This window comes from Suncus etruscus, chromosome 2 (assembly GCF_024139225.1).
Source record: "Suncus etruscus isolate mSunEtr1 chromosome 2, mSunEtr1.pri.cur, whole genome shotgun sequence".
In the NCBI taxonomy this organism is placed as follows: Eukaryota; Metazoa; Chordata; class Mammalia; order Eulipotyphla; family Soricidae; genus Suncus; species Suncus etruscus.
This window is the reverse complement of record NC_064849.1, coordinates 70,231,394-70,258,201: the sequence shown is the minus strand read 5'-3', so window position 1 is coordinate 70,258,201 and position 26,808 is coordinate 70,231,394. Positions and strand designations below refer to the sequence as shown.

Genomic DNA, 26,808 nt, shown 5'->3' with positions numbered 1-26,808 from the left:
CAACTCTGATTTTTATGCTATTTCCAGAATATGCAAAATCTATGTCTAGACAATAAGTTTCCAAGAGATATCCATTGTAAATTATTTTTGTGAATTTATTTAGAATATAGAATAGAAAAATTTTACCCAAGAGGTTTCTTTATTTGGTGAATATATGTCAGAATGACAAAAGCACTACCATACATATTGCTTCCACTCAACCAACAGAAATCATTCCAAATACAACGTGGATGAGTGAAATATAGTCTGATTATAGAGAAAATTTATACTTAGTAAGTTATTTATGTAGTATGTAATATTCATTGTGACTCACATAAAATTAATTTTTAAATATTTTACATGTTTTCAATGTGTGCCAATTGTGCATCAGTTTTTTGTTTAGTTTTGTTTTTTTGCTTCTGAACTCAAATAGGGAAATCAGTTTTTGCCTCATCCTTCTGGAATTTCTTCAATATTTTAACTAGAGTCTACTTTCTTTCTTATTGCTGTGTCTCCAAAATGCTTTCATATCTGTTTTGGGAGACCCAAGCCTTGATAGCTATCGTATATAAATGATTTGCAGCTATTCTGGCTCAACAAGCTCCTAAATTTAAGAAGATAAAAGTTTCACATCAGAGAGATGAATATATGCTACTATAATTGTAATCATAAAGACAAAGCGATGCACAATTGCAAGAATTGAGGGCACACATTAAAACACATAGAAATATTTAAAAACTAAATAGGGAAAAGGACTGCTTCATAACTTAGTTGCAGGAATTTGAGTACCCTCACTGTTTACATCAGCAGAGAATATATAGGCAACTGAAAAATTATTCACAGATAAATTTCTTCTTATAAATATTAAAGTGCTAGAAGTGTCAAAATTTTAGATTTTTTAATGATAAAAGTAACACATCACAGATACTATGTAAAAACTGTATCACTGTGGCCAGAATGACACTACCATGGGTAGAGCACTTACCTTGGAAGTGGAAGACCTGGATTCAATCTCTGGCATCTCATATGGTCCCCAGATTAATTCCTCAGTGCTGAGACAAGAGTACATCTTGAACCCTTGAACATCTCTGCATGTGCTGCCCACTCCAAAGGCCAAAAAATAAAGTGTGAAGCTGGATTTTATTCTTTCCAAGAAAAACAAAGTCGTCTTCCCCTAATTTCACTAACCCCAAAGTTCTCAGTACCCCTTTTGTTAAAATACCCCAAGATATAGTTTTAAAATCCAAGAACACTATAAAAGAAAGTGCTATTAAAAAGTTGAAAATTGGGCCAGAGAGCTATTGCAGCAGTAAACCTTTGCTTTGCATGCTGCTGAATCAGGAAAGACATGGATTCAATTATTGGCATCCCATCTGATCTCTGAAGCCAGCCAGGAGTGATTTCTTCTCTCACTAAGGATTTCATGGAAGTTGTTAGTGTAGTTATTTCCCTAACTGCACTCACCACTCTTTGTGATAAACTTCAAATTGTGAGCCAGTCCTTTTGGTCCTCATCTCTATTGTCTCTGTACATTATTAAAATAATGTCCTTAATTTTTCTTAAAACCCATAGATGGGGGCCGGTGAGGTGGCGCTAGAGGTAAGGTGTCTGCTTTGCAAGCGCTAGCCAAGGAATGGACAGTGGTTCAATCCCCCGGCGTCCCATATTGTCCCCAAAGCCAGAGGCGATTTCTGAGTGCATAGCCAGGAGTACCCCTGAGCATCAAATGGGTGTGGCAAAAAAAAAAAAAAGAATCTAGCAAAACCCATAGATGAGTGAGACTAATCTGTGTCCATCTCTATCCCTCTTATTTATTTCACTCAGCATAATAGATTTCATGTACATCCATGTATAGGAAAATTTTGTGACTTCATCTCTCCTGATGGCTGCATAATATTCCATTGTGTATATGTACCAAAGTTTCTTTAGCCATTCATCTGTTGAAGGGCATCTTGGTTGTTTCCAGAGTCTGACTTATTGTAAGTAGCTTGCAATGAATATAGGTGTGAGGAAAAAATTGCTGAATTATATTTTTGTGTTCCTAGGGTATATCCCTAGGCATGGTATAGCTGGATTATATGTGAGCCCAAATTTCAATTTTTTGAGGAATCTCCACATTTTTTCTCATAAAGGCTGGACTAGACTGCATTCCCACCAGTGGTGAATAAGAGTTCCTTTCTCTCCACATCCCCATCAGTACTGATTGTTATTGTTCTTTGTGATGTGTGCCAGTCTGTGGTGTGAGATGGTACCTCATTGTTGTTTAAATTTGTATTTCCCTAATGATTAGCCATGTGGTACATTTTTTCATGTGTTTTTGGAATTTAATTTCTTTTTTTGTTTGTTTGCTTTGTTTTGTTTTTGGGTCACACCCGGCAGCTCTCAGGGGTTACTCCTGGCTCTATGCAGAAATCGCCCCTGGCAGGTACAGGGGACAAAATGGGATGCCGGGATTCGAACCACCGTCCTTCTGCATGAAAGGCAAATGCCTGACCTCCATGTTATCTCTCCGGCCCTCATTTATATTTCTTCTTCCCATTTTTGTTCTTTTTCTTGAAAAGTTCTGTCAGTACCTTGTATATATTGGATATTAGCCCCTTATATGATGAGTATTGAGTTTCTCGCATTCTGTGGGTGGCTTTAGTATCCTAGGCATTATATCTGTTGAGGTGCAGAAGGTTCTCATCTTAATATAGTCCCATCTGTTTATATCTGCTTCCACTTGTTTGGAAAGTGCTATTTCCTTCATGAAGATGCCTTTAGCATCAATGTCCTGGAGTGTTTTACCTACATGTTGTTCTACATACATTAAGGTTTAAGGCCTGATATCAAGGTCTTTAATCCTTTTGGATTTGACCTTTATGCATGGTGTTAGATGGGTGTTAGATGGGATTCTGAGTTCACTTTTTAGCAAGTGGCTAACCAGTTGTGCCAACACCACTTGTTGAAGAGGCATTCATTGCTCCATTTTAAATTTCTTGATCCTTTATCAAATATTAATTAATTGTATGTCTGGGGAACATTCTCTGAAAACTCAAGTTTATTCCACTGATCTTAGGATCTCTCTTTATTCCAATATCATGCTGTTTTAATAACTATTGCTTTGTAATACAATTTAAAATTGGTGAAAGTAATGCCTCCCATATTCATTTTCTCAAGGACTGCTTTAGGTATTTTTGGGTGTTTGTTGTTCCAAATGAATTTCTGGATTGTTTGATCCAATTCTTGAATAATGTCATGAGTATCTTTAGAGGTATTGCATTAAATCTGTACAATGCTTTGAGAAATATTGCCATTTTAATTATATTAATCCTACTAATTCATGAGCAGGGAATGTCTCCATTTTTCCCTAGTCCTCTCTTATTTCTTGAAGCAGACTTTTGTAGTTTTCTTTGTATAGGTCCTTCACCTTTTTAATTAAGTTGACTCCAAGATAAATGATTTTGATTGGCACTAATGTGCATGGGATGTTTTAATGTCTATTTCTTCTCTATCATTATTGGTGTATAAGAAGGCTATTGATTTTTGGATATTAATTTTGTAGCCTGCCACTTTGCTGCCTGAATCTATTGTTTTAGAATCTTTTTAGCAGAATCTTTAGGGTTTTCTAAACATAGTATCAAGTCACCTACAAATAGTGAGAGCTTGAATTCTTTCTTTTCTATCTTAATGCTCTTGTTATCTTTTCCTTGCTTTATCGTGATGGCAAGTACTTCCAGTACTATGTTGAATAGGAGTGGTGAGAGAGTGCAGCCTTTTCTTGTACTAGATTTTAGAGGAAAGGATTTTAGTTCGTCTCCATTGAGAATAATATTTGCATTAGCTTGTAGTATATGGCCTTGAATACATTGAAAAGTGTTGTTTCTATTCCCATATTGATGAGTGTTTTTTTTTATCAATAATGGGTGTTGGCCCATCAGATAAGGGGCTAATATCCAAAATATACAGGGCACTGACAAAACTTTACAAGAAAAAAAAATCTAATCCCATCAAAAAATGGGGAGAAGAAATGAACAGATGCTTTGATAAAAAAGAAATACAAATGGCCAAAAGGCACATGAAGAAATGCTCCTCATCACTAATCATCAGGGAGATGCATATCAAAACAACTATGAGGTACCACCTCACACCACAGATATTGGCACACATCACAAAGAATGAGAACAATTGGTGCTGGCGGGGATGTGGAGAGAAAGGAACTCTTATCCACTGCTGGTGGGAATGCCGCCTAGTACAGCCTCTATGGAAAGCGATATGGAAATTCCTTCAAAATCTGGAAAGTGAGCTCCCATTCGACCCAGCTATTCTACTCCTAGGGACATACCCTAAGAACACAAGAACACAATACAAAAACCCCTTCCTTACACCTATATTTATTGCAGCACTATTCCCAATAGCCAGGCTCTGGAAACAACCAAGATGTCCTTCAACAGACGAATGGCTAAAGAAACTATGGTACATATACACAATGGCATATTATGCAGCCGTCAGGAGAGATGAAGTCATGAAATTTTTCTATACATGGATGTACATGGAATCTATCGTGCTGAGTGAAATAAGTCAGAGGGAGAGAGAGAGAGAGACGCAGAATAGTCTCACTCATCTATGGGTTTTAAGAAAAATAAAAGTCATTTTTGAAACAATCCTGAGGCAATGAAAGAAGAGCTGGAACTTCCAGCTCACTTCATGAAGCTCACCACAAAGAGTGGTGAGTGCAGTTACAGAAATAACTACACAGAGAACTACCATAATCATGTGAATGAATGAGGGAACTATAAAGCCTATCTAGAGTACAGGTGGGGGTGGGGTGGGATGGAGGGAGATTTGGGACATTGGTGGTGGGAATGTTCCACTGGTGAAGGGGGTGCTCTTTACATGACTGAAACCTAATCACAATCATATATGTAATCAAAATGTTTAAATAAAGAGAAAAGTTTCAAATAAAAGAAGACGAATATTAAAAAAGAATGGGTGTTGGACCTTATCGAATGCTTTCACTGCATCTGTTTATGTGATCATATAGACTTTATTTTTTGTTGACATGGTGTATTATAATAATTTATTTATGGATATTAAACTATCCTTGCGTTCTTGGGATGAAATATACTTGGTCCTGATGAATGAGCTTCTTGATGATGCATTGGACCCTATTTGCCAGAATTTTGCTGAGGAACTTTGCATCTGTGTTCATCAGGGATATTGAATGTAATTTTCTTTTTTGGAAGCATCTCTGTCTGGTTTTGGTATCAAGGTGATGTTAGATTCATAAAAACTATTTGAAAGTGTTCTTCAATTTTATAAAAGAACCTTAAGGGATTGGCAGTAGTTCCTCTTGAAAGGTTTGAAAGAATTTTATAATGAACCCAGCAGGGCCTGGATTTTGGTTTTGGAAATATTTTTGATTGCCACTTTAATTTTCTCAATACTAAAATGGCTCTTTAGATATGCAACATTATCTTTATTTAACTGTGGAAAGTTATGAGTCCAAGAATTTATTTATTTCTTCCAGGTTCTCATGTTCTGTGGCATAGAGTTTCTCAAAATAGTCTGTGATTACACTTTGAATATGAATATCTGCAGTGATCTCCCCCTTTTCATTGCAATCAGGTTTATCAAGTTTCTCTCTTTCCCTTATTTTTGAGTTTTGCCAGTGTTTTATCAAATTTGCTTTCCTTGATCTTTCTGATAGCTTTTTTTATGTTAAAATGTGACCAAACAAGAGTTTATTTTTTTAATTTAAATTAATTTAATTAATATCTTTATTTAAAAAACTTGATTACAAATATGATTGTAGTTGGGTTTCAGTCATGCAAGAACAACCCCGCTTCACCAGTGCAACATTCCCTCACTAATGTCTCAAATATCCCTCCTCCCCATTCCACCCCGACCTATACTCGACAGGCTTTCAACTACCCTCTTTCATTCACATTGTTGTGATAGTTCTCAATGTAATTATTTCTCTAACTGCAATGACCACTCTTCGTGGTGAGCTTCATGTAGTGAGCTGAACCTTCTATCCCTCCTCTCTTTTGTCTATGGGAATTATTGTAATAATGTATTTTATTTTTTGTAAAATCCATAGGTGAGTTACACTTCTGCATCTCTCTCCATCTGGCTTATTTCACTCAGCATAGTAGATTCCATGTACAACCATGTATAGGAAAATTTCCTGACTTCATCTCTCCTGATGGCTGTATAATATTCCATTATGTGTATATATACCACATTTCTTTAGCCATTCATCTGTTGAAGGGCATCCTGGTTGTTTCCAGAGTCTGGCTATTGTAAAATAGCACTGCAATGAATATAGGTGTGAGAAAGAGATTTTTGTATGTATTGTATTTTTGTGTTCCTAGGGTATATTCCTAGGAATGGTAAAGCTGGATAGAATGGGAGCTCAATTTCCAATTTTTGGAGGAATCTCCATATCACTTACCATAAAGTTTGGACTAAATGACATTCCCACCAGCAGAGAATAAGAGTTCCTTTCTCTCCACATCTCCGCAAGCACTGGTTGTTCTCATTCTTTGTGCCAATCTCTGTGTTATGAGATGGTACCTCATAGTTGTTTTGCTTTGCATCTCCCAGATAATTAGTGATGTGGAGCATTTTTTATGTGCCTTTTGGCCATTTGTCTTTTCTTATTTGGCAAAGTGTCTGTTCATTTCTTCTTGACATTTTTTGATGAGGTTAGGTGTTCTTTTTTTATAAAGTTCTGTGGGTGTCTTGTTTGTTTTGTATATTAGCCCCTTATCAGAAGCGTATTGGGTGAATAGTTTCTTCTACTCAGTGAGTGGCTCTTGTATCTTGGCCACTATTTCCTTTGAGGTGCAGAAGCTGCTCAGCTTAATATAGTCCCATTTGATTAACTCTGCCTCCGTTTATTTGGACGTGCAGTTTCCTCCCTAAAGATGCCTTTATTCTCAATATCATGGAGTGTTTTAGCTATGTGTTGTTCTATATACCTTATAATTTCAGATCTGATATGATGGTCTTTAATTCAGTGGGATTTTTATCTTCATACAAGGTGTTAGCTGGGGGTCTTCGTTCACTTTTTTGCAAGTAGTTAACCAGCTGAGCCAACACCACTTGTTGAAGAGGCTATCTTTTCCCCATTTAGGATTTTTTACTCCTTTATCAAAAATTGTGTGATTGTATGTCGGGGAACATTCTCTGAATACTCAAGCTTTTCCACTGATCTGAGGGTCTGTCTTTATTACAGTATCATGCTGTTTTGATAACTATTGATTTGTAATATATTTTAAAGTTGGGGAAAGTAATTCCACCATATTCCTTTTCCCAAGGACTTCTTTAGCTATTCGAGGCTGTTTATTTTTTCAAATGAATTTCAAAAATGTTTGATCCACTTCTTTGAAGAATGTCATGTGTATCTTTAGAGGGATCACATTAAATCTATACAATTCTTTTGGAAGTATGCCATTTTGATTATGTTAATCCTGCCAATCCATGAGCAAGGAATGTGTTTCCATTTCTGATTGTCCTCTCTTATTTTTTGTTGCCAGGTTTTATAGTTTTCTTTGTATAAGTCCTTCATTTCTTTATTCAAGTTGACTCCAAGATATTTGAGTTTGTGTGGCACTAATATGAATGGGGTTGTTTTCTTAATGTCCATTTCTTGCCTATCATTATTGATGTATAAAAAGGCCATTGATTTCTGTGTGTTAATTTTGTAGTCTGCCATTTGCTATATGAATCTATTGTTTCTAGAAGCTTTTTGGTAGAGTCATTAGGGTTTCTAAGTAGATTATCATGTCATCTGCAAACAGTGAGAGCTTGACTTCTTCCTTTCCTATCTGGATTCCCTTGATAGTTTTTTCTTGCCTAATCACTATAGCCCATACTTCCAGTATATGTTGAAGAGGAATAGTGAGATCGGACAGCCTTGTTTTGTACCTGAACTTAGAGGGAAGGCTTTTAGTTTTCCTCCATTGAGGATAATATTTGCCATTGGCTTGTGGTAGATGGCCTTAACTATATTGATAAAGGTTCCTTTCATTCTTATCTTGCTGAGAGTTTTGAACAAGAATGGGTGTTGAACCTTATCAAATGCTTTCTCTGCATCTATTGATATGATCATGTGATTTTTATTTTTCTTGTTGTTTATTTTGTGTATTATGCTGATAGATTTATGGATGTTAAACCATCCTTGCATTCCTGGGATGAAACCTACTTTATCATACTGAATGATCTTTTTGATGATGCATTGGATCCTATATGCCATAATTTTGTTGAAGATCTTTGCATCAGCATTAATCAGGGATATTTGTCTGTAATTTTCTTTTTTGGCAGCATCTCTGTCTGATTTTGGTATCAAGGTGATGTTGGCTTCATAAAAGTTGTTTGGGAGTGTTTCCCTTTTTTTTTTTTTTTTGGTTTTTGGGCCACACCCGGTGACGCTCAGGGGTTACTCCTGGCTATGCGCTCAGAAGTCGCTCCTGGCTTGGGGGACCATATGGGACACCGGGGGATCGAACCGCGGTCCGTCCAAGGCTAGCGCAGGCAAGGCAGGCACCTTACCTTTAGCGCCACCGCCCGGCCCCATTTCCCTTTTTTCAATTTCATGGAAGAACCTGGCTAGGATTGGTAGGTGTTCTTCTTGAAAGGTTTGAAAGAATTCATCCATAAATCTGTCTGGGCCTGGGCTTTTCTTTTTACGTAGTCATTTGATTCTTTTTATATGCATAGATTGTAATATAATTATATTTATGGATTTCAGCAAAACTATCAAAAGAACCCAACCTACATTTCCTTAAAAACTTGTTTTTAAGCTAAGAAATGACAAAATAAACACATATCTGTTCTATTAAAAGTATAAATAAAGAAAAATATTCCTCCCAGAAGTCATTTCAATAGGTAACTTATAATGAAGTCTTTCAGTATAGATCCTATAGACCTCTATTTATATTCCAATTATATTTATTTACAATTCATAATTGATGAATAAAAGTTTCTCAAGCTCAAATGGAAATGTGTGAATATTAAATTCTATGATATGTGTGTGGTTTATTAAGTCTTAAATTAAGGTTTCCTACCAAAAGACTAACATAAGACATATTACAGTGAGATAATTGTCTCCAGGGCATACTATGCAGTTGGTCTGTAGCAAAACTATACAGGGCATGTGCAGACAGGACACACATTTCTTAACTGAAGTAGCCTCTGAATATGATTAGTTACCTTTATTTTTTCTTATATCACAGAAGCTCTATGGTGCTATCCTTGCTGGTTGTTTGAATATCACTGGGAATGAATCCTGGGTCCCTGAATATTGCTTGGGATCTATCAAAAAACTAATCTTCCTGATTGGGGTGGAGTCTTTGGTCCACACTCAGCAGTGATTAAGGCTTACACTTGTTCTGTGCTCAAAGGTAACTCCTAGATGGCTTTTGGGGAACAATATGGAATGCCAGAACAGAACCTAGTAGGCTGCATGGAAGGAAAAATCCCTTCATGCTGTACTATAGTTCTGTCTCCCTCGTTTTATTCTTTACTAAAAATAACAATTGAAAAGAAAACTGTAAAAACTCAATTACAAACTATATATACAATGGAGAATAAATAACAAAAAAGAAAAGCAAACACTTCTTAAAATATGATGGAGAACTAGAAACATAATATCTAGCAGCCAATACATATGCTGCCAATCTTAGTATTATCCCAGCACCAGACAAGTAAGGACTAGAGTAAGCAAGGAGTAAGCTTGAGAACAGCTTCTGTGGCTTAAAAACTGAAAAATTTTCTGGATCAAATAGCACAATGCCTAACAACAAATCAATGCTCAGTAAATGCTAGATACTTGTATATGTGCCCTTGTATGTTTGTGATTGCATATTCTATTTATATATCTATTTCAAAATTTTAAAACTCATATAGTTTATTACAAATGATTATACTAATTATCATACAAACAGGATTCTCTTCATGATTTTTGTTTCATAATTCCTAATTTTATTTGCAAAATTTCTGTCTCACACTAAAGCTCTTATTTTAAGCATTATTAAAAATTATTATTAAATATTATAGTCTGGATGTGAAGGTGATCTGGCTGCTACATCTGTCACCCCATTGATCGCCAGGGTTGATTCAGCTGATCTGGCTGGCTAGGCAGTTGTCCCCTTCCTCCCTCACAGCTCCAAGTGTGTCCCTCCCGAAGCTGCGCAACCGGTCGAAGAGAATGGCCTTCCTCGAATAGAGAAGCCGAAGATATGAGTAGCTGCGCTCCCTTGCTAGAATCTCCAAACAAACTCTCACGTCCATTTGTAGGAGAACGGAGTGTATTCAGTCTTTCAAGACTCCGACACCAGACACATTCAAATGAGGCGCTGCCATGGCAGTCTGCGTTTCTTTAAAAAAAAATTACAGTGTTTTCAATAACCACTAAGATCAATATTATGATGTGAAATAATTGGAATGCCAAGTTCATTAATATTTAAAAATAATTAAGAATTAATTAATTAAGACTTAGTAATTAACCGATTAATTAAGAATTAATACTTAAGATTTAAGTTCCCCAGAAGTTTCATAAATTTATCACAAGTCCCCCAAGTTGATAAAAGCTCATTCTTATAGACAGTGAGTAGAAAATGTGGGGAGGAAAAGAAAAATATAATTTTACTTGAAAAGTATGTACACAAGAACTAAAGCTAGAAATACACCTTCTCATATGCACAATAATAACAAACTTCACTGATTTAATTTCACACAAAAAATTTAAAGGTTATCATACACCAAACTGGAGGAAGAGATGATAACAAAAACGATTAACCTATATTTAGACTAAACTCTTTAGTGGGTGTAATGAATCACAATTAAATGATCATTAATTCTAAAACATCAATTTGCCACTATCATTTTTTGGTGAAGCATTATGCATCAAGAGACAGAATTCCCATTAGAATCACCCACTGATTGTTCCTAGGTCTCCACATCATATAATGGACACTCAGTAATGCTAACTGAAGCTATACAGAGAAGTCCCTAAGTTGGAGTTTGTTTACATCGGGGCTTGATGTTTCTGATGAAAATATGAATTCAGAATGTATCTTCCAAGCTACATATTTTACAATCTGTACATAGTGTGTGTAACTGCTTTTAAACTGGTAAGCAAAATTTTATTATACATAATAGACTGTTTATTTACATGTTAGGACTAAATAAAAACTCTATTAACTGAACTTAGAAAAACAAGACACAAATGGTATAGTGTAAGTCCAATTAAGTATATAAGAATTCTAAAGCAAATTTGGAAACTTAGTCATTTAAATTGAGAAGTCCAGAGATCAGAGCAAGTTCTTGATTCTGAAATAATATTTTTCCTCAAGGAAGGACATACAAAATATTTCTACTGTAATGAGACCCAATATTCAGAGTCTGCTTTTCTAGCAAAAGGGATATAAAAAATGAGAGGTTGAAATTTTAACTGCAATAGTATCTTACACAAAATTCAAAATATTTAACATAATTTTCAAATTCACAATTTTCCAAAGATATAGGGGAAAGTGCATCTCTATAATATAATGATAATGACCTTTGTATTTCCGTTCTAAACATTATCTCTATGCATGCATGAATTTTCAATTGTTGCAAAATGATGTTCTAGTAAACCATCAAATTTAGATAAATCTTAAAAATATTTTTTTTGATGATGCTCTGTCAGAGCAAGGCAAAGTTACTGTGCTTTATAGTAGACTCTAGCTCAAGACTGTAGTTTGATTCTATGGCACAGAAATATGACTGATCATCTAGGACATGCAAGAATTTTATCTAACATTAATTTTGAGTATAATGAGCAACACCATAAGCATAAATGACAATGTGGATAAATGCAATAAAGATATTACAAGTGAATTATTCAATAATTAACTTTATATATGATTACCTATAAGATTATATACAAATGATAATTTTTGATTTTTGAATAAAATAATAAAGTTAAGCCTTACCAATAAGAACATTTTGATATCATGAGGTCCTACATTTAAATGTTTACCATTTATCTTTTTACTATAAATAGCTACATTACTTCAATTAAAATAGATCTATTTCATTATCTCTTAAATTCCTTAATAATTACTTTTCAAATATACTATTAGATGAATGCTGTTGTTGCTGCTGGTGGTAGTCTAGGTGTCAGAGACAGGAGTGATCACTGGCTATCTCCAGCACAGACCTGATCTGGTTTAGCTTGTGATCTGGTCAAATGAGCAGCACCATTTCACCCAAATTGCCTCATTAGTCCTGCTAAAGGCTAATTCGTCCTCACAGAACCAGAGTCTGCATAGTTTGTTCCCTCATTCGATGTCATGGCTGGGACTGTGTCCTCATATTTGAGCTCTATGAAAGATACTGAGCAATGGGATTTTTGGAAGGAAGAGGGACTAGGATTAGGCAAAACTGTTTCCCTCCTCTAGGCCCGGGTTTGTGTCAAGATCAAGGATTTTATTCATAGGAATATTTCATATGAAAAGTTCAGACAAGTCATATTTGTTTAAGCAATCTTTTTTTGGGGGGTGGGGAGGGTTTGGGTCACACCCAGCAGCACTCAGGGGTTACTCCTGGCTCTATGCTCAGAAATCACTCCTGGCAGGCTCAGGGGATCATATATGATGCCCGAATTTGAACCACCAATCTTCTGCATGCAAGGTAAATACCTTACCTCCTTGCTATCTCTCCAGCACCTTGTTTAAGCAATCTTAAAGCAAACTTCTCTTTCCTGAAGACTATACAAATCTTTCTCAATTTCTTAAGTTGTGTCTATCCCTCTATTGAGCCGTAAATAAAAATTTTATCCACTCTCTACTCTAAACTATTCCTTTGTTCTCACAATATCTACCCCAAAGCTATTTGTTCTTGGACATTTGAGTTGCAAAGACCTCTGTGTAGAGAATAACCTATTCAATCAAATGTGGGACTAAATATAGATATATTTCTTCTGTTCCCAATAAGTTTTGATAAGAATTTATGGCCCTGAGTTTACATCCATCACAATTAATTTATGCAAAAAAATTTACATTAAAATTACTTTAAAAAACACTCCGTGTGTTTTCTCCAAACTTTTGAGCACATTTCACAAAGTAGTAGATTGGCAGTTTAATTTAAGAAAACATACAAAGATTGCACTTAGATCACTGTGCCTTATGAATATTTTGCCTCTTTATCAGTGTTAGTTACCATTTATTATTAGATTATCAATTCCCTCTTTGAAATCCTCTAAAATCTTGGCATTTCTTTTTCTACCTGTGAACCTAGGACTCATTATAACAGAGGAAATTCTAGCTTTTTTTTTTCAGAAAAAAAAGTTTACATTTGATCCCCCAATCTATTTGCACACTTTTGTTTTACCTCACATAGGTACAATAAAAATGGGAACAATATTAGTTTTTTTTACTCTTGTAGGTAAACTCTTATACTGATGTAAAAGGAGAAATTCACTGAATGGTTTTTAAAAAAAGAGAAAAAATACTACAATTAAGTTATTTGTAATCAACCCCAATTTAATTAGAAAACATCTTTAGATTAGCATTCGTTTCATACAGTTCTAAAAACCTAAAATTTGTTTGAGATTCCATTTTTTTTGTTTCTGTGCCACACCAGGTGATTCTCAGGGGTTAATTATGGTTCAGGGCTCAGAAATCGCTCCTGGCTTGGGTGACCATATGGGACACTGGGGATCAAACCCAGGTCCTTCCTGTGTTGTTCGCATGCAAGGCAAATGCCCTACCACTGTGCTATTGCCTCGGCCCCATGTGTGATTTCAATTTCGGATAAGATCCTGCATCAGTTAATAAGCTTCAACTCCGCCAAAACCCTAATTTATTCTTCATAGAAGTAAAGGAGATTGTGATCTGAGGTTCAAATATGTGCAATACATTAATGAGCCTATAAATCTGAGAACCGCTATTCACACATTGCTGGAGGGGATGGTGGACAACTTAAAAACCTTGATCTTTTGGTTAAAATAATCAAATCAAGCCACTTAAGAAAGAAAGCATTCCTAAAATCATGATTATTTGTCTCTAATCTTACACATTATGCCAGTTTTATCTTTTTGACAAAACCAAGCCAGCTTTTGCATTGAAGACAAGTATGGAGCATTAAGAGTGCCTCCTAGGTCAACTCTGTGACTGAACTCAATTATAATCTGCTAGCTAGCTTAATCTTCTCAAGCAGTACCATACAACGGGCTGAAAACTGGAATATATTTTTATAATGGGTTTGTGCTGTGCCCCCCCACCTACCCAGCCACCAAAAAGTCTAGCAGCCTCTGCCTCTAACCTTATAGTAGAAGCTTCTGTCCCTACCCTACAGCAGCAGCCTCTGCACTATTCTACAGTAGCAGCCTCTTCCCATACTGTTTTTCAGCAGATAAACAGCTCAGCAACTTTAAAAGTAAATAATGGCCACCAATATTTCCAGGTAGTCTAGTCCCAGTCTCCCAGTTGATATCACTAAAACTTTCTCTAAATGGGTGGAAGCAGAGGCCACTTTCTGCATTCTCCACAGTAACCCAATGCCATACCCTCTGATACCCTCTGACAGAAAACATCAAGCTTCATAACTTTACTTTATAAAACTGCCAATCCAATCCAGGGAACAAAGGAGGTAGGTATGGAATGCATGCTTGCAACAGGGTGGCGGGAGGACAACACTGATGGTGGGAATGGCCCTAATTTACTGTCACTATGTACTGCAAATATAACTGTGAAAGATTTATAATGCACATTGGTCACAATAAAATAAAAATAAAAAGATACTAATAGGAAAAAATCCTGCCAATTTGTTTCAGTGCTATAGCTACAGATCTTCTACCTCATGGCTGCCTGTAGCAATCAGCGAAGTAACACCTCAAAATTTCATAGTGGCATCAGTAGAATTATAGTAAATCTGATGGGAAAGTTACATAAATATCTACCAAGCTCAGTGAACTTCAACAGTAACGTGCAAGGGTCAACTAGCACTAACCATATTTCAGTAAATTCTTAGATATGACTTTAGTAACATAATAGAGAGATACAATATTTATTTTAAATTGATCCCTGTTGATATAACTTTTGATAATTCCATTTGCCTTTTTCTTCTAACAAACAATATGAAGTAAATTTGTTTACCCCTGTAAGGGGATAGGATATAATGGTGAGTAGAAAATTGAGGATATGGGTAAAATGAAGTTCACACCAGTGATCATACTGGTGATTGAATATTTAATGCTCCAAACAACTGTAATATGAACAATTTGGAAAGTTAAAGTGTAGTAATGAGGCTTGAATTAAAAAAAAAAAGATATAAATTTGTTCATTAACCAAATTCTATTATCTTGCTTATCTAGAACATTTATATTTGATAGATTATTAAGCTCTTCAAGTATTTAAGAGTAATTCAAATCTAGTACTGAAATTTATAAGATAATTTTGGGCATATAATAAATTTCATATTAACTTAAAATTTAAACTTAAAAAATCCTATGCTAAGCCCCATTATTGTCCCAATAATTCAGAATAGAGACATAATCTTATAAAAATACATCACTGAAAGTAATAACATATGCATGTAAAGTGAATGACTCGGGGCTGGAGAAATAGCACAGTGGTATCATATTTGCCTTGCACAAGGCTGACCCAGGATGGACCTTGGTTCTATCCCTGGCATCCATATAGTCCCCCAAGCCAGGAGAGATTTCTGAGCACATAGCCAGGAGTAACACCTGAGTGTCACTGGGTATGACCCAAAAGCAAAAAAAAAAAAAAAAGTGAATGACTTGAAGTTTAGGAATAATATAGGAGAGTCAAAAAGTTATAAAGGTAATTTCTTATAATCTAGGATAAAAAGTATGCAATATATGCCACATTTTTCAAAAGCATATACACAGAATGGTTGGTGCAAATCATCAGAAATATTCTGTTATATAAAAATTTATTGCAACTTAACATGTTGTAAGGACCATGTAGTAATTCTTTTTATAAATATTTTTGTATAAATATTATTACCATAAATAATGATTTTCATTACTGTCTTACTGGATTGGGAAATATTGCCAAATGCCCAACGATGTCAAAAGAGGTTTAAAACCACAATTTCTCCTTCTCACAGGAAACAAAACACTCACTGAATGTCAAAGTCAAATGATATTCATAAAGATCCAAAAACAATGAAACATAAATCTCCATAGTATGACTGTTAATAGAAAGCTATTTTTTTTTTTTTTTGCTCTATAGGTCAACTCACAACGAGGCCTACATGGAGTCCACAGAAAAATTAAATTATTCACAAGTATCAGAATTTGTTTTGCTGGGGCTGACCAGCTCTCAGAATATTCAATATTTTCTCTTTGCAATTTTCTCACTGATCTACGGGGCCACAATTCTAGGTAACCTCCTCATTGTGGTCACAATACTTTGCATCTCCAGCCTGAATACACCTATGTACTTTCTCCTTGGAAATCTATCTTTTGTGGATATGACTCTTGCTTCCTTTGCCACCCCTAAGATGATTGTGAACTTGTTGAAAACACAAAAGACCATTTCCTTTGCTGGATGCTTCACACAGATGTTTCTCCTTCACTTACTGGGTGGAGTTGAAATGGTACTTTTGGTCTCCATGGCATATGACAGATATGTGGCTATATGTAAACCACTCCATTACATGACCATAATGAGCAAGAAGGTGTGTGTTTTATTGGTTCTGACCTCCTGGTTTATAGGTTTCCTACATTCTGGTCTACAGATACCCTTTGTTGTAAACTTGCCTTTCTGTGGCCCCAATGTAGTGGATAGTATTTTCTGTGATCTCCCTTTGGTAGCTAAGCTTGCCTGCACAGATACTTATATCATACAGATAGTCATTGTTGCCAACAGTGGGATGATCTCTCTGAGCTGTTTTACTACTTTGCTTATCTCCTACATTTTGATCCTCTTAACCATTAGGAACCACTCTTCTACTGGGCAGTCCAAAGCCCGTTCTACTTTGACTGCTCATATCACAGTGGTGATTCTCTTTTTTGGTCCTTGTATCTTCATCTATGTCTGGCCCTTTGGCAACCAGTCAATAGATAAGTTCCTTGCTGTATTTTATACCATTGTCACTCCTATCTTGAATCCAATTATCTACACTCTACGAAATAAAGAAATGAAGACAGCCATGAAGAAGCTATGGACTATTTTCTTTAGTTTCAAGGAGAATATTTAGGTCAAACAAAACAAAAAGGAAACCAAAAACAACAGAATTTATATGGCAGCAGTAAAATGTTGAAGTTTTTAAGCTGATACTGTTTAAAGTGCTATTGGTAACCCTGTCTTTAATTAACTTTTCACCATTCAGGGAATTTCTTTCTATTCTACTTACTTTCCAATAAATTATCTGATTTTCTAAAAGACAATTCTATTGTAATCTTAAGGCCTAAATAAAAATATCAACATTATGAAAATAATAATTTGTGGTTATTTTCAATGTCTTACCAAAGGAAAATAGATCGTCTACACTAAATATTTTTAAACTTTGACTATTGTTACCAATTTAAAACATAGTGGGTTTGTTTGTTTTTTTGGGGGGAGCCACACCCAATGATGCCCAGGGGTTACTCCTGGCTATGCCCTCAGAAATCACTCCTGGCTCTGGGGACCAATGGAACGCAGGGTATCAAATAGAGCTCCATCCTGGGTCAGCTGCTAGCAAGACAAATGCCCTACTGCTGTGCCAGGGCTCAGCTCCAACATGGTCGTTTCTAAGAGTTGTCAGAAAGCACTTGTTTTAATGCATTTAAATACCATTGTTTGAAAGCAAAAAAAGAACAAATATCCCAAAAGTTCATAATATTTTGTATAATTGAAATGTTTTGTTTTGTTAGTAGCTCACAATTTCACTTTATTTTCCTTATTATTCTACAATTAATGTTCAATTCATCATTTAAACTAGGTGATAACTAAGTCACTATAGTGAGAGTTCAATATAATCCACCCTGCCATGGTGAAATATACCTCTGGCCTCAAAACAAGAGTTTTCATCTTGGATTGAAGTTCATTGGAATAGAAATTTTTTTTTTTATGAATGATAACCTGTTCAGAATGTTTTGTTGGTGACTTTTATGTAATTAATATAATAAACTTAGTCTATGGATGGAACTGGAAGATATTATGTTAATTATGTAAGCCAGAAAAAGAAGGATAAATACAAAATAATTTCACATATTGGTATTTAGAATAACTACATGAAGAAATGCAACAGTCTAAATGGGAGTTGTCTCTATCACCTTTGGCCCCAGAGTATAGCAAGGAGAAGAAAAGGAACTCTGTTTAAGAAGAGAAATACAAATATTAAAATGTGGGGGCAAGTTGCCAAGCGCTCTCAGGTGCATTGGTAGTGTTAGAAAAGGACAACTAAAAATCAAAGCCAATGAAACAACAGTGAAATTAAGAGATATAAACTTGGGGCCAGAGCGGTGGCACAAGCAGTGAAGCATCTGCCTTGCCTGCTCTAGCCTAGGACAGACCGTGGTTTGATCCCCAGGCGTCCAATATGGTTCCCCAAGCTAAGAGTGATTTCTGAGCACATAGCCAGGAATAAACCCTGAGCATCACCAGATATGCCCCCCCAAACAAAATAAAACAAAAGAAATATAAATTTTAATAATCTAAACTTAAAATAGGTCTTTTATACTGGCAGGATGCGGGAGTGGGATGGTGTTATGAGATGCACTCTGGGAACATTGATGTAAAAAGGTCAGCACTGGTGGTGGGTTTGGCCCTGATTCATTGGATATCTGAAACCCTATTATGAAGAAATTTGTAAATTACAGTGGTTTTTAGTAAAATAAAATAAAAAATAATTAATCCATCATATGAACACAAATTTCCAATTTTAATAAACTCAACCGCTGATTAAAAGTAAAGAAAAATGTATATAAAATTATACTTTTCTTAAGCATATTGAATTTAAAATATTTATTAAAAATTAGATTATGCAAACTCGGAAGGCATGTAAGTGGTCCCTTCCTCCACCAGCATCATGCTTCAGCAACTGCTGGTGGAAACTAGATTCCTACACTGGAAAAGTGAACTGAGAACCACACCTATGTAGGCCACCATCACCCTACCTTTGAGGACCCTTTCTCACAGGATTGGGAAAAGGGGACCTACGGGAGAAGATCAAACTCAGAAGGCACGCAAACTGACCCTTCCTCAGTCAGCACCTTGTCTCAGCCACTGCTGGGAGGAAATTCGGTTCACCCCCAATACCAGTAAGATGAGCTGGAAGTAACACCCAGTAGACAGCTCCTCACCCCCGCAAGCCACTGTCACCATAACTTTGCAGACTCAGCCACCTGCCTCTCAAAAGTTTAGCCTTCCCCTGATCAGAAGGATCTATTACACTACTACAGTGTGCCTCGATGCTTTCAGTGCTACTCTCCAGGTCAAAGTATTAAATGTCTTAAAACTTCTTGAGAGCTATGACAAATTTCCTGAATCAGCTACAACTATCAGAGCAGGTTAAAAACCAATGTGGTTAGACAATCTCTTTATTTCTTCAAAGATCACAATTTAATTTTATGGACTTACAATAGGTGTTATTACTTCTATAAATTTTAAATCTGTAGCAATGACAACATGGATTTTTCAAAATAGACAAATATCATTGAACAAATAGTAATCTCAGATAGGTTAAGAAGAAAATACAATACAATTTAGCAAAGACATTTTAACAAATATTATTGGGACAGATTTTTTTATTAATAATAATTTATTTTGACCAAAGTGTATTACAAATCATTCACAGTAGTATTTCAGGTACATAGAGACATTGAATCAGAGGCATTCCCACCATCAATGTTGTCCTCCCTCCACCCCTGTTCCCAGCATGCAAACCATATTGCCTCTTCTTTGCCCCCTGGGCTGATAGTATAAGTGGTCCCTTCAGTGTCTAGCCTGATGTAGATTGGGTATCGATTCTGTTGTAGTTGGCTTTGGATTTAGTGTTCAAGTCTGAATATTTTTTATTTCTACTCACTATTCATACGACTGTTTGGTCTTGGTGCCCTCCATTACTTCCCTCTCAATTTGTGAGGCAGAACAAGATGGTTCAAGTTATGTGATTCTGTTTGAAGGTAAAAGAAATAAAAAGAAAAAGGGGGGCAAAAATTCAAACAAGCAAAAACTGGAAGTAGTCCTTCTAGAGACTATAAATATCAGTTTAAGATAAGAAAGGGAAAAAGGAAGGAAAACAAAAATAATACAAGAAAAATCAACCCCCCCAAAAAAACAAAACAAAAACAAAACAAAAACCTGAAAAGCACCACAGCAATAAAGACAACTACCAAACACTAACCATGGTCCTGAAATAAAAATGAATCAAAGCACAGGGGGGAAAAGGCAAAGAAAAGAAAAAAGAAAACAAGCAACAACCATTACAAAAATTTTTTTAATTTGATTTGTGCTATTTTTTGACATAGGCACATTTAAAAAAAAAATTAAGCTTGAAATGAGCCGTACACTCTTCACCAAATTGGCCTCAAATTATATCATAGATATAATACAAAAATGCAAAAATATCATTATTAAATGTGGTATAGGAACAAATCTACACTTTGTGACAATGCTTGTGGACCTAGAGTTTAGCAGTGATTAATGCTGCAATCTTTGAAAGAAATAACAGATATAATAGATTTCATTAAATTTTCAAATGTTTTGCTTCAAGAACTATGTCAACAGAATGAGAAGTCATACAGAGAAATTATTTTCAAAATAGTAGTCTTATAAGAGACTATTATTAAATAAACACTATTGGAATAATAAATATACAAATAAGCAAAATAACTGAGATAACTTAATGGTAAATGCTTTGCTCATATAAGACCTGTTTTCAATCATTAACACTGAAATCATAAAAAGATTTTCATAAAACTACTTAAGAATACATGCAGATGAAATATAAGCAGATTTGAAGACATTAAAAATTATTAGAAAAATGAATATTATGTCTGCACACAAAAAATCCACATGCCTTTGTTCAATTGCATTATATTCAATATTTCTAAAACTTGAAACTAATGTATCATTCATTGTGTGAATGATTATTTGTTATACAAATAAATAATTACATATTATTCATTACTACAAATAAATTAATTATTATTTTAGAGGACAATTCTTTTATACAAAGATGAGAGGGGATATTTACTACTACCTGTTGTCAGAAAGAGAGAGAGAATAAAAATAAAGTCATGAAAGGAATGTAAATGCAAGGGCCGGAGCAATGGCGCTAGATGTAAGGCCTTGCAAGTGCTAGCCTAGGACAGACTGCGGTTTGATAACCCAGGGTTCTATATGGTCCCCTAAGCCAGGAGTGATTTCTGAGCACATAGCCAAATGTAACCACTAAACATCAATGGGTGTGGCCAAAGAACAAAACATAAAAGAAATGTAAATGCATATTGTTTAATGAAAGACTATTAAGAAAAGCTTGTATTCTGTTTATTCCAATACTATATTATAGAGAAACCAAAACTATAGAGCAATAAAACTGTACATTATTGTCAGAAAGAGAAATCAATAAAAATGTAAGAACACCAAAATCATTATAGGCAGATAAAATATTTTGTGTAGTATTCTAGTGATGAATATATGGAAAAATACATTTCTCAGAATCCAAAGAATTAAAGCTGAAGCTGAAATTGAATGCAAACTATGAACATTGATTGTACTTTTATGTTGATGTAAGTTCATTTATTTAACATATGTACCACATTAGAATGATATATGGAATATGAAAGACACTGTATTGGAATGAGGCAGGAGTCATTTGGGAACTATGTACATTCCACTAGATTTTGCTGTAACCTAATACCATTATAAATATAGTCATTTAAAAGAAATGAAAGAATGTGACACTGGGAATACAACTCAGCTGTTTAGCATATGTTCTGGTTTATATTCCCAGAAAACACACACACACACACACACGAATAATGGAAAAGATGCAAGAATACAAGCATAAGTTAAGTGAAAATAATTATTCATAGAAGATATCACTAATCATGAAAATGCTCATAAAACTAAGTGAAAAAAATCAAAATTTTAAAAATGAGTAAATACAGGGCCAGAGTAATAGTATAGCAGGTAGGGTTCTTGCCTTGCAGAAGGCAGACAAAAGGCCTGAGGTAAATCTCTGGCACCCTGAACCCTGCCCAGAATTGTCCCCGAGTGCCAAGTTAAACTCTGAGCACAGTAAGGTGTGGTCCCCAAACAATGAGTACATGCTATAATAGTAATTTTTATAAAAATAGAAAATTCAAACTATGTACAGTAGTAGAAAACACAGTCGGGGAAGAAAGATTACTGAAAGAGGAATTATTCAAGAAACTCACATGATCATCTGGTGGCCAATAGATATGTCCCATATTTGCTGTGATCTATCTCATCATGATTACTAGTTGAGAACTTAAGTTAAAACTTATAGTAATCTTTATTTTATTTTTCATTACTCCCATATTTTATTTGACAAATCAAATTCAATCCAAAGTATAACAAAAAAAAGAAATATCATAAAAGTTATTTACCAGAAGACTCAAAATCACATGCAAAGGCATTGAGATGTTACAAAGAAGATAATAAATAAGGGAGTGCAGTGGTTAAAAAAAAGTATCATACCGTGGCCCGAGAGATAGCATGGAGGTAAGGCGTTTGCCCTTCATGCAGGAGATCATCGGTTCGAATCCCAGCGCCCCATGTGGGCCCCCGTGCCTGCCAGGAGCAATTTCTGAGCATGGAGCCAGGAATAACCCCTCCAAAAACTGAAAATCGAGCTCCCATACGATCCAGCTATACCACTCCTAGGAATATACCCTAGGAACACAAAAATACAATACAAAAACCCCTTCCTTATACCTATGTTCATTTAAGCACTATTTACCATAGCAAGACTGTGGAAACAACTAAGATGCCCTTCAACAGATGAATGGCTAAAGAAACTGTGGTACATATACACAATGGAATGCTATGCAGCTGTCAGGATAGATAAAGTCATGAAATTTTCCTATACATAATCTATTATGCTGAGTGAAATAAGTCAGAGAGAGAGAGAGAAACGCAGAATGGTCTCACTCATCTATGGGTTTTAAGAAAAATGAAAGACAGTCTTGCAATAATAATTTTCAGACACAAAAGAGAAAAGAGCTGGAAATTACAGCTCACTTCAGGAAGCTAACCACAAAGATTGATAAGTTTAGTTAGAGAAATAACTACATTTTGAACTGTCCTAATAATGAGAATGTATGAGGGAAATGGAGAGCCTGTCTAGAGTACAGGCGGGGGTCAGGTGGGGAGGAGGGAGATTTGGGGCATTGATGATGGGAATGTTGCACTGGTGATGGGTAGTGTTCTTTTCATGACTGAAACCCAAACACAATCATGTATGTAATCAAGGTGTTTAAATAAAATATATATAAATAAAGGATGGTATCTCTGGCTTTTTTCAAATCATAATCTTTAATTATGTTACATTTGTTGTATTTTAACACCTAAATAAGGTAAAATATTTAAATAAATATAATAAATTAATCTAAATAAATATAAATTCTAAATAATTTCAATGTTCTCTTTTAAATATATCATGCTATATTATCAGATTACCAGTACAAAGTGTCAGAAATGAAGATAGTTATTTAAATATTTAGAATATATGTTTATTGAGATTACCAATCTGGGCTAGAATGGTAGCACAACGGTAGGGCTTTTGCCTTGCATGCTGCCAATCTGGAACTGATTCTGGTTCGATCCCCAACATCCCATATGGTCCTCTGAGCTTATCAGGAGTGATTTTTGAGTGCAGAGCCAGGAGTAACCTCTGAGTGCTGCCAGGCATGGCCCCAAAACAAACAAAAAAAGATTACCAGGCTATTTTTATAATGGAGAAAACATTAAGAAACTCCAAAATTAACAGGCTATTGTATTGGTCTTATATTACAATGGGCAGGATATATAATCTCTGACAACTACAATTCAATGCTGTGTGGTCAGATATATATTATCAAATAAATATGAATATATATGGTCAAAATATTTAAAGTTTGACCATTTATATTTAGAGATAGTTGTAGAAAATCTACTCAGTTCTTTTATATATTAAATAAAAATAATTTAAAATTTTACTAAGTGTTTAATTCTCAGCTATTTGATTTTTTCCATAATATGCAACATATATCAGTCTAGACAAATAAGTTCCCAGAAGATGTACATTATAATGTATCTTTATATTTTCTTCAGTCAAGAACATAGAATAGAAAAATTGACCAAGAGGTTTCTTTTATTGGTGAATATATATGTCTTCCTATATATGTCTACATGTATATATATACACATATATATGGCTGAGGAAAGCACTACCATAGATACTATCTCCATTCAAATAAAGAATCATTCCAAACACGCCTATGAGTGAAATATAGTTTGAAATTCAGAGAAAATTTGTACTGTTATTGACATAACCTGTAATGTTTCTGATGACTGTCATATAAAATTGGTTTTTAACTATTCCTATGTATCATTTTTTTTTTTTTTGGTTTTTGGGCCACACCTGGCGGTGCTCAGGGGTTACTCCTGGCTGTCTGCTCAGAAATAGCTCCTGGCAGGCATGGGGGACCACGTGGGACACTGGAATTTGAACCAACCACCTTTGGTCCTGAATTGGCTGCTTGCAAGGCAAACGCCGCTGTGCTATCTCTCCGGGCCCCCCTATGTATCATTTTTATACATACCACTGTTTCCAATTGTTGATGGATTCTTTTTATAGGTTAATTTGTAACATACTATACTAATAGAAAGTACAGTTTGAAAGCTGTACTTTAAACTATAAACTGAAGAAAACCAGTTTGTGGTGTCTGTGTTTAATTTTTATGGTCTTAGTAATTCAAAGGAGATCCAGATCTTCCTCCTCCTACTGTTTTATGTAATTTACCTGATGAAAGTAATGAGCAACTTTCTTGTCATGCTTTTAATCATCACTTATTCATGCCTCCCTACCTCAATTTTGACTTTCTGTTGGCCATGTCTCATTTGTTGACTCTTGTCTTTCCTCAGTAACCACCCACAGACTTTCTAAAATAAAATAAAACTATGCCCTTTGGGAACTGCATGATCCAAGTACTCTGTGGTCATATATTTAGAAGAGGATGAGATGAACTTGCTTGTCACAAAAGCATTTGATCAGTTTGTGGTCATCTGCAAAAACCACTCCATTATTTCAGCATAGTAGACAGACAAAAATACATCATGATAGCTTTGATATCATGGATTATTTGCAAGTGCCTCTCTGAATTTAACACTTAAACTCTATACAAAACTTAATATTAATTCTACTCTAATAGAATGCTAAGCTTAAATAATAATGCTGACCTGTACTGATGCCAAAAACCTGACAATTTGCTAATTTAAAGACCTCTCTAATTGAAGCATTTATTTTTAAGTATGAACACAGAAAAACCTAAACCTGAAAACTCCACATACTTAGACTTAGGCTAATTCTAAAGATAATACTATCAATAAATTAACCCTGAGAGCAGAATAGGCTTAAACCTATTAATTAGCCCTGATCACTGAACACTCTCTTGCCTTCTGAACATAGCAATAATTAACATCGAAAACCAACACGATTATAACCCTAACCCAGACTGTATCCTTATTATAACTCTAGATAATAAAAAGTCTAAAAATAAAAAGTCATATACTGATGACAGAAACAGTCAAATTGCCTAAATTTATAGATCTCCCTATTCTTAAAATTTATTTTAAATATGAACACAGAATAACTTAACATCCAAAACTTCCACAGACATAAGCCTAACCCTAGTTCTCAGGTGATCCTGCAGCTACTCAATATACTAACCAGGTTCAAGAATCACAAATCTATAATTGAATGCATATTTAACATTTGACAAACACTTCACTATGTTTCTGGATAGAGCAACTAAAACCTACACAATCCTGTACCCTAAACTTAGCCCTAATTCTTATCCTAAATATAATCCAAATAGAACCTGACCTTTACTCATGACAAAATATGCCAAATTTCTCAATTTAAAGATCTACTTAAGAAAACAAATAGAAAGTGCTATCTAATTGTGCAGGGGGCTACTACAGTCCCCTGCCCCCTTTTTTCCATCCCCAGTATTTTTCCAGTGCTATTCCTCTCTTCATGTAGTATTGCCTCTTTTTGGAATCACTGCTTTAGCCAGCATGTCTGCACAGTTTTGCAGAGATGATTTTAAAGTCATGCAGACACTTTTTACAGGTGGGGGGGGGTTGGGTCACACCCGGTGGCACTCAGGGATTACTCCCTGCTCTATGTTTGGAAATCACACCTGGCAGGCTTGGAGGACCATATGGGATGCCTGGATTAGAACCACAGTCCTTCTGCATGCAAGGCTAGTGCATTGCCTCCACGCTATGTCTCCAGCCCCATTTTTTTTTTTTACAGAACTAGGTGAAGAATAGGATGGGATGCCAGAGACTCTAGCTGCTGTGATTACTAACAATGTGTTTTAATGCTCTAATTTTACCAAGTATAAATTAACCCTTCCGCCTCTGTGTCCACAATGGTTCTTGGAAACAAAGGGTGGACCCCCTAATTTTACACCTCAGTGCTCAGTCATACTAACATATACAGTGTCCATTATGATAATGTCTTAATAAAATATTTTATCCATTTCCTTTTGTTTGTGTCTTCTATTAGGACCTAAAGCGTATGATCATTCAGAACACAGAAACAGTCAGCAGCGTACCACACTCATGTTATAGGTCCTACTTGTTGAATACATTTTTGAAATTT

General features: G+C 35.2%; 1 protein-coding gene across 1 annotated transcript; it reads left to right on the top strand.

Annotated features, from left to right (window-relative positions):
- Positions 1–16,233: 16,233 nt before the first annotated feature.
- Positions 16,234–19,248, top strand: LOC126001774 (olfactory receptor 4K17-like). The gene is made up of 3 exons (XM_049769008.1): positions 16,234–17,141; positions 18,655–18,702; positions 19,107–19,248. The coding sequence occupies exons 1-3, from the start codon at positions 16,234–16,236 to the stop codon at positions 19,246–19,248; spliced, it is 1,098 nt and encodes a 365-aa protein (XP_049624965.1).
- The last annotated feature ends 7,560 nt before the right edge of the window (positions 19,249–26,808 follow it).